Source organism: Callorhinus ursinus, unplaced genomic scaffold, assembly GCF_003265705.2.
Source record: "Callorhinus ursinus isolate GAN/ISIS: 27379988/994484 unplaced genomic scaffold, GSC_fseal_2.0 scaffold1927, whole genome shotgun sequence".
NCBI lineage: Eukaryota > Metazoa > Chordata > Mammalia > Carnivora > Otariidae > Callorhinus > Callorhinus ursinus.
The window spans coordinates 1-9,281 of record NW_027398981.1 but is presented as its reverse complement, the minus strand read 5'-3'; the positions used below and the strand labels follow the sequence as shown (position 1 = coordinate 9,281).

At 54.3% G+C, this 9,281-nt stretch overlaps 1 protein-coding gene across 1 annotated transcript; it reads left to right on the top strand.

Moving 5' to 3' along the window:
• Positions 1–2,266: 2,266 nt before the first annotated feature.
• On the top strand, positions 2,267–6,648 carry LOC112818938 (G-protein coupled receptor 161-like; the record flags this gene model as incomplete). The annotated part of the gene is made up of 3 exons (XM_025866007.2): positions 2,267–2,321; positions 4,754–5,478; positions 6,557–6,648. Coding segments are annotated over exons 1-3 (831 nt in total), but the record flags the coding sequence as incomplete, so codon positions are not given.
• Positions 6,649–9,281: the final 2,633 nt, after the last annotated feature.

The window sequence follows — 9,281 nt, the reverse complement described above, 5'->3', positions numbered from 1 at the left end:
TGTGTGTGAGAGAGGGAGGGAGGAAGGTAGAGATGGGGAGGGGTCGGGAGGGAGAGAGAGAAGAGGAAAAAGCAATAAAACATGAGAGGAGGAACAGAGAGAATGGGACTAGAAGAAAGAGATGGGCACATTTCTAAGAAAGTGGCAGAGGAGAAAACCTAGGGCACGGGTCATGAGCTCACCTGAAAGGGTTGCTGGCTAGTCACTTGCCAGGCGCCGCACTGTGCTGTTAATAAACATTCATCCCAGCTGATTTTTGCAACAGCTCGACTGGCCCCCATTCTGCAGACGAGCAAAATGAGGCTTTGTGAGCTCACCCAAGCCCACGTGGCTGGTGGGTAACTCTTCCAGTTCTGAGGAGGTAAAGTCTGGACTCTTACTCACCTCCAGAGACTGCAAAGTGAGCCACCAGTCAGGTCCAACAAGCAGTGAGTTGAGCTTCGGGTTTCTCAGCCTGGCAGTGCTGACATCTTGGGCTGGATAACCCTTGCTGTGGGGGGGCCGGCCTGGGCGCTGCAGGATGTCCTCCCCGGTTGGGACCACCCAGAGTGTCTCCAGACACTGCCCCATGTCCCGGGGAGACCCCTCGTCCCCAGCTGAGAACCCCCGCTAAAGAAATCCATCAAACTAAGTTGGCAGATGAGTCAAAAGCGTTTATCTTATAGCCTCATGAAGAGAGAGCAAAACACAGAGTGTAAAAACAGAACGGACCAGAGCGAAATTCGGTGGAAGTGTCAGTGTCCTAAACCAGCCACATGGACCTAGGCCCAGGTGGCGACTGTCATTGGACTTGGGAAGGCTTGTACCCTAAGTCTGTGACGTGGTCACCTGTGGCTCAGCCTGGAAGTGGCTCGTGTTCTCACTTCGCACTGGGATGGATGAAACCCCAGCTCTAAAAATAGCGTTTAATAAATGAAAGGAGCTGGAACTGTGGGATGGCCAGTGATGGTGACAGCAATCACTCGTGCTTTTAGGAGACTGTTCAGCATAAGCTAACGTGTTCTCCCCGAGGCAGCTGTCATCGGCTTGGGCTCTGTTGGTGTCCGTAGTAGAGCGGTCTTCCTGCAGCCGGCGTCGTTGGTGGAGGGCTGGCTCTCCCAGGAGAGCTCAGCCTTAGAGCCCTGGCGTGCAGAATGACTTTCAGTTACACGCGACATCGTGAGAGCCTCTTTTGGGACCAGAGGTCGTGCTTGGGCTCATGTGTAAAAATGAGTTCGTGGAGAAAAGACAAAGCTTCGGAAGCCGGTTAGAAGCCCAGAAGGCAAAAGAAGCCCTCTGTTTTGGCCTCTTACGGCCTGCAGGGGAGCAGGGAGTTGCTTTTCTGTATTTTCCTTTGAACCTACCGCTAGGCCTAAATGAGGCTAAGTTGAAAGAAATGAAGTTCCAAATCTATGAAATCCATTTTTTTTTTTTGTGGGCAGATGTGGGAATGTTCTCTATTTTCATAGAGCTATAGATTTGTGCATTTCATTGTATATGAATTTTACAAAAAATGAAAGCAAACCCTAAAACCAGAGTAGTGCTTGGAGGGTATGGATATAAATGGACAGCACTCTGGCCCGTGGGGGGGGGCCCTTCTGACTCGGGGAGACCCCTTGGGAGCTGGCCCCCGACCCCCGACCCCAGCGTCCTGGTGGGACTTAGGACCCAGCTGGGAAAGATTGCTGTCATGTCCCATTGGAATTGCTCATGGCCAGAACCTTAGTCTGTGGGTGAAACAAATACCATTGGTTAGAATAAAGAAGTCTTGCCATAAAATAATAATAACTGGGTGTTAAGAATAGCCAGAAGGGTATATTGCGGAGGACAGCTTATTAATTGTAATTGTTTTTACGACTGCCAGAGCGGAGTTGGTCAGAGGAGCTGGGGGACAGTTAACGCCCCCCCAGGCCTGGCTTCCAAACCCGGATGCACTCTTGCCCCTGAGGTGTCTTGAGGTCAGAGGGCCTGCAGTTTTTTAAAGGGCAGAGAAAAGTAGAAATCTGGGGTGCCTGCGTGGCTCAGTCAGGTGAGTGTCCGACTCTTGGTTTCGGCTCAGGTCATGATCTCAGGGGTTGTGGGAACACCCCCCCCCCAAAATCAGGCTCCTCTCTCAGCAGGGAGTCTGCTTGAGATTCTCTCCCTCTGCCCCTCCCCCTGCTCACACATGCGCTCTCTCTCTCTCAAATAAGTAAGTCTCAAAGCAGAAAGAGGAAGAAAGAAAGAAAAGGAGATTCTCTCTCCCTTCTTTCTTTTTAAAATTAAGGAAACCTCCCAGGCGCCCCTCCATCCGACCGTAGTGTGCGCCCTCTTGTTTCATTTGCCTGGATGATGCCGCACAGGTCAGTGTCTCGGCCATCACCTGGCAAGAGGTAGGAGACCAGACCACCAGAATGGCCTGCTTCATCTCTCGGGACACAGAAGGGCCCAGTGTCCCCTTTCAGTCATGGCGGTTGGGAGCAGCGTGAACAGTCCAGGCTCCCATTCTCAGGAAGGAAGGGGAAAGGTTGGGGGCAGGCAGACACCAGGCTCTGTCCCCACTGCTGTGGGAAGAGCAGGCGCACTCCGGGCCTTTCCCTCAGTCTCACCCGCTGAGTTCATGGCGCAGACCTGTGTCAGGGCTTCTGCGATTCCCGTGCTATGGAACTGAAGCTCTGAGAGGTTCAATCAGCTACCCGAGGTCACACAGCGAGTGGACAGCAGAGCCACCGTCTGAAGCCAGGCGTTCCAGCTCCAAAGGCATGCTCCTTTCACTGGGCCGCATGCACGTGCAAGGTGCCGAGGCCAGGTATCAGTGTAAGACTGTTTTACCCCAGGCCGGGGACAGTGATAGCCGTAAGCCATGGCAGGATCCCTGCAGGATCCTCTTCAGAGCCCTCACCGGAAACACTATCTTTCCACGCTCCATCTTGGCAGGAGCCCGAAGCCCCACGTCGGCAGCCCCAGGCTGACCTCTGGTTAGGAAGGTGCTTCCCAAGGGTGCAGACGGGGGAGGCAGCCCCTCCAGGAGAGGCGTGGCAGGGGGCAGTTCAAGCTGTGGCCCTGTCCCTGAGCCGCTGGTGCCCAGGGTGACTCAGGATAGTCCCAGTGGGGGAGAAGGCTTCACGGGAGATGTGTGACCCTCAGAGCCACGGCCATTTTCTCACATCCTGTCTGTACCAGGCAGCATCCGTGTGGCCACCCCTGTTGTTTGCACATGCTGTCCTCAGGGGGAACCCCTATTATTCATGAAACAGCTTTTCCTTTGGATAAAGTGTCTGGGTGGAGAGGAGGGTGCTGGTTTACTTCTAACCCCATGGTCTACATCCTCTCACCCTTTCCAGTTCAAGGGTCAGGCCTGCAAGGCTTAGCATGCCCAGGCCCCTGGCTCCTGGCCCCTGGCTCCTGGCCCCTGGCCTCCCATCTCCGGCTCCACCTCCACTCCGCACCTGTCTAATGGCACTCCGGGCAGCTTCCCCATGGGGTGCAGGCTCACGTCTCCACGCCCCCCAGAGCTGCCTTCCACCTCACTTACTCCTGGGCCAGGGCCTCTGGTCTTTGAAGACCTGGGTCTGTGGGCCATCTCCTGCAGGAAGCCTGCGCTGACCCCGCCATCTGGGCCAGGGCCCCGCCAGGCCTCCCCGCTCCACACAGGGCCGAGGGATTGGCAGCCACCCCTGTCATGTGGACTCTGGCTGGCATGTGTGTTGGGGACTGACTGTATGTCTTGTTTCTTCCCCTTGTCTTGGGCAGGCTGCGTCTTCCTTCTCTGCTGTAGCGTCCTCATCTGTAAAATGAGGATGATGATAATACCACGTCAGGCAGTTGTTGTGAGGACGACATATAGCTCTTACTGTTGCAGACTCTCATACTCTTCTTACCGTCTGTCCACCCCACCTCTCCTTGCTGCCTTTCTGGTACACTGCACAGTGCTCTGCACGGCAGACCTTCGGTAAATGTTCTCGAATGAGTGAACCCCACAGTCCTTCGATATTCAGGTTTTTTTTAAAAAGATTTATTTGTCAGAGAGAGAGCAAGACAGAGCACAAGCGGGGGGGGTGGGAGAGGGAGAAGCAGACTCCCCGCTGAGCAGGGAGCCCGATGCGGGACTCAGTCCCAGGACCCTGGGATCATGACCTGAGCCGAAGGCAGACGCTTAACGACTGAGCCACCCACGTGCCCCCTCTTTTTAAAGATTTTATTTATTTATTTTTGAGAGAGAGAGAGAGGGAGAGAGAACACAAGCATGGGGGAGAGGCAGAGGGAGAGGGAGAAGCAGACTCCCTGCCAAGCAGGGATCCCAGTGCGGAATTCCATCCCAGGACCCTGGGATCATGACCTGAGCTTAAGGCAGATGCTTAACCGACCGAGCCACCCAGGCGCCCACATTAGTCTGGTTTTTCATGACCCTCTGAAAACTGATCTAAGTGGGTTAATGCCGGCAACACAGAAGTGATCTGGCTTAATGCAGGATCCCGCAGAACTCCCCCAGCTCCAGATCTGATTGGGCTCTGGCACTGTGACTTGGAAACAGGACCGCCTGAGCTCGTGGTTCATCCTGGCATCCAGCTCTTGACGGAAGAAGGGTCCCGCAAAGCTGTGTAACGTGGTCCCGTCTGTGACTTGTCGGGGACAAGTTGGGGGAAGGAGCTACTTATAGGAGCATTCGCCCCATGGTTGGATTAGATGGAGAAGTTTAGCAAAACTCCCCACATTGGAGAGCACTGGGTGGCCATTTGGGGATATTTTGCCTATTTTGACTGCTGTCTCTTGTCTCCCTCCATCCTTTCTCTAGCTACTATGCTGTCCTGTACCCCATGCTGTACCCCATGAAGATCACGGGGAACCGAGCTGTGATGGCGCTTGTCTACATCTGGCTCCATTCCCTCATCGGCTGCCTGCCCCCTCTGTTCGGTTGGTCATCGGTGGAGTTTGACGAGTTCAAGTGGATGTGTGTGGCGGCGTGGCACCGGGAGCCTGGCTACACGGCCTTCTGGCAGATCTGGTGTGCCCTGTTCCCCTTTCTGGTCATGCTGGTGTGCTACGGCTTCATATTCCGCGTGGCCAGGGTCAAGGCTCGCAAGGTGCACTGCGGCGCGGTGGTCATCGTGGAGGAGGACGCCCAGAGGGGTGGGAGGAAGAACTCCAGCACCTCCACCTCCTCCTCCGGCAGCAGGAGGAATGCCTTTCAGGGCGTGGTCTATTCGGCCAACCAGTGCAAAGCCCTCATCACCATCCTGGTGGTCCTCGGGGCCTTCATGGTCACCTGGGGCCCCTACATGCTTGTCATCACCTCCGAGGCCCTTTGGGGGAAGAACTATGTCTCCCCGACCCTGGAGACCTGGGCCACGTGGCTGTCCTTTACCAGCGCCATCTGCCACCCCCTGATCTATGGGCTCTGGAACAAGACAGTTCGCAAGGAGCTGCTGGGCCTGTGCTTTGGGGATCGGTACCACCGGGAGCCATTCGTGCCGCGGCAGAGGGCTTCTAGGCTCTTCAGCATTTCCAATAGGATCACTGGTAACTTGGGAACCTGCTGGGAAAGGGGTGCCCACCTCAGCCAGGAATAGCCTGTGGTCCTCTCGGGTGCTCTGCCATGTTGATGGCTGAGCTCTCAGAGGCTCCAAGCCCAGGTGTCCATCAGGAAAGGAACATCCTGGAGTGTCCCCTGTCTTTCCCAAGCCCCTTGCGCAAGCTCAGCAGTTCAAGGCAGGGGATGCCAGAGTTCAGAAATCCGTTTTCTGTTAACCTAGCCACGGCCCGCTGGCCTTCTTTCTACTGACAACAGAACCCAGGCGTTGGTCCGGGCTACCCTCCGCTCCTGGCCGTCCTTTCCTGTCCGTGTTCTGTAAAGCACAGCCCCCTTGCGGGCACTCCCACCCGGCCTCAGCTGCCCATCCCCGAAAACGCTCCTCCGTGGGCTGTTCTTGCTGGTCAGTGGCTTCCTCATACTGTCACTGGTAACTCATGTTGTGCCCAGCACCCTGCCAAATGTCACTGTCTCCTGTGTATAAAGCTGCTCCTCCATCTGGTAATCGATTGGGGAGCTGACAAGTTTCTGGAGACAATCCTTTCACCTTTGGTGAGACCCAGAGGAATTACTCTAGACTGAGATAGATTTTTTTTAACCCTTTTTTATTTTGAAATAATTCCAGACTTGGAGAAGAGCTGGGAAGTGGGTACCTACCCTGCTTCTCCTGGTGTTAACATCCGGCCGAACCACAACAGTGACCAAAAACTAAGACAGTAATATTAACTATGCACTTGATTCGGATTTCACCTATTGTCCCGTTCCTGTCCTTTCTCTGTACCAGGATCCAGTTCACCATCATGTCATGGCCCCCTTTGTCTTGTTCAAGCTTTGACAAGTCCTCATTCTGCCCTTGGCCCCCATGACAGTAACGCTCTGGGGAGCCCTGGTCAGGGGTTTTGTAGAAGGCCCCTCCGGGTGCGTTAGCTGATGTGTTCTCAGGATTAGAATGAGGTCGTATGTTTTGGGCAGGGATGCTGTGAGGGTGCTGTGCTCTCTGAAGTGGTCACGTCAGGGGCACGTATGTCTTATTACTAGTTCATGTTACCTTGATGCTTAATGTCTTAGCTCAGGCTCCTGTCACAGAATATCATAGACGAGGGGCTTACACCACAGACACGGAGTTGTCACAGTTCCGGCAGCTGGAAGTCTGCGATCAGGTGCCACACGGTTGGGTTCTGGTGAGAGCGCTCTTCCGAGCTGTCTTCTTGTGTGGGCTCACATGGTGGGGGTGTGGGGAGACAGAACAAGCCCTGTGGTCTCTTCTTCTGAGGACCCCACCCTCATGACCTCATCTACTCCTGATTACCTCCTAAAGGCCCTATTTCCGGATGTCATCACATCACATCGGGGCTTAGGGCATATGAATTCTGGGGGGACACATTCAGTTCAGGGGTATCTGTCGGGTTTCTCCCCTGTAAAGTCACTGTGGTTTCCATTGCAATTAATACACACAATGGGGGAGATCCTTTGAGGCTGTGCAAATATCCCCTCTCTCCTTCAGCCTTCACCCAGTATTTTTAGCATGCATTGGTGGATCTTGCCTCTAGCAGTTAGTACCGTGTTATTCCAGTGGGGACGTAGCTGGATTTTTTGGATCATGTTTGAGGGAGATGATCACCTGGAGGAACTATTGGAAGAGAGATTTTGAAGGCACTTCGATAACTGGAAAAAGCTAGTTCAGATAACAGTTGAGAGAGGTCTTCCAACTTCCCTCTCAAGAGGGTGGAAAGAGATAGCTCATAATTATCGTGACTACTCCGTGGTAGTGGTGATAGGAGAGCTTTTCTGTGAGGCAATAACAAACCAACATCACTGATTTATTTCATGGGCTGACGGAATGTTACTTTTGTTTTTTTAAAGATTTTATTTATTTATTTGACAGAGAGAGACACAGCAAGAGAGGGAACACACGCAGGGGGAGTGGGAGAGGGAGAAGCAGGCTTCCCGCTGAGCAGGGAGCCCGATGTGGGACTCGATCCCAGGACCCTGGGATCATGACCGGAGCCTTGAGAGAGGAAGGAAGTCAGGGACTTTTTGCTCTTTTTTTTTTTTTTTTAAGTAGGCTCCATGCCCAACGTGGGACTTGAATTCATGACCCTGAGATCAAAGGAGGGGCTTTTTATTTTGACCAGAGGAGAAAAAGAATCTCTACATACCCCGGATTTTAACCACTGAAGTGCCCATCCCCTGCCTGCCCCTGGCCAATCCATGTTTCCAAGTCCACCTTGTGAGCCAGGACTGCATCCAGGGTCTGGTTTCGTTTCTCTGATTAATTAATTTCCATTTTGTAAAATCACTTGTCTTCTAGGCAAAAAACATGACCTGCTTTATATTCCATGGAAGCTGGAATGGGGAAAGAAAAAGAACGAGGAAAGAGAATGGAGGAGGAGAGGGTAGCTAGCACAAAAAGAAACGTCTGCTTTTGGCCGAGGTTTTCCATGCAGATCACCTGTGATGGTGGTGGCCAAGGTCGTGGGGCCAGGAGGAGGGGCGGGAAACACCAGCTGTGGTTTGGTTGGCGAGTCCAAGGCGGCTGGTGGCCGGCGCCCCGCCGCGGCCCGCCCCGCCCCGCCCCCGCCGGGAATGCCCGCGCCTTTCTGGGCCTCGGTCTGTCTGGCTGAGCCCCGCTGGGCGGACCCTACTCTGACGCCCCCTGTGGGCCTGGCTTGGATCCGCCCAGACTCCGGAACCAAAATCAGCTTGTGGGCCCCCTCCCTCAGTGCCCGAGCCCCGGCGGTCGCACAGGGAAAGAAAGAAGGGGAGATCCCTTCTAGAAAGCCACAAAGGACTGCAAGCTCTGTTTGGGTTTTGTTCCTCTCCACTTGGGTGGCCACCTGGGAAGTTTTTTTAACCAGCGAGTTGTGAGCAGAGGCAGAGAGGAATTCCAGAAATATCTGGAACTTCCCCGCTGAATCTGGGAGGTCAGGAGTTTGAGAAACGCGTTGTCCTGTTTATTTCATCCACAGATTTCCACCATAATCAGTGGGTCTGTTAGCCCAAAGCTGAAGAAGTGCAAAGGCAAAGGTTTTCCCTAAGGTTTTTAAGTTTTTACCTGTCACTGAGCCACCAAAGTGCCTGCTGCCTGGGAGGCTCCCGGAGGAATGGAGATCTCTGGGCTTCCTGGAGGTTGTCAGGCTGTGCCACCTCATGGTGCGTGGGTCAGCCCTGGAGCTGACACTAACTTCTAGGGCTGGAAGGTGAGCTCAGTGCTCACTTGTGGTCTGGCAAGTCCAGACCACAAATCCAGAGCTGACAGGTGGCTTCGGGCGATCAGGGGCCTTCAGGAGAAAGGGCAAGCTGCTCTTCCAGCAACTCGTCCACCGGCTGACTCAGACCTCCATCCCAGGCAGGGCAGAGAGCCGAGGGCCCACCCCACTCCAGCCTGGGAGGGTGGCCTGGGCACCGTGGGAAGGCAGCCTCTACAGATGCCTGCCACCTGGTGCCCGAAGCTCCTGGAACTGGGTTAGAGCCTTTCTAGCAATCCTCTGGAGAGAAGGATGTGGACACACACAGGAGAGATACCTTGTTGCAGGGCCCCTTGGGGAGGTCGGGGTTGGAGGGAGGGAAGGCCACCCTGGGGCATTTGAGTTTCCCCACCTGCTTTTGTACGTTCCTTTCCTGGTGCCACCTAGAGGGCTTCCAGTGACTTCGGAGTGCCCGATTCAGCTCAGAACTGCAGGGCACTAGTGACTCTGATTCGCCCCAGGCTTGATCAGATCCCCGGGGCCTGTCACCTTTGTGCCTTTTTTTTTTTTTTAATTTTGTAACAGGGCTTGGATTGGGCCCAACC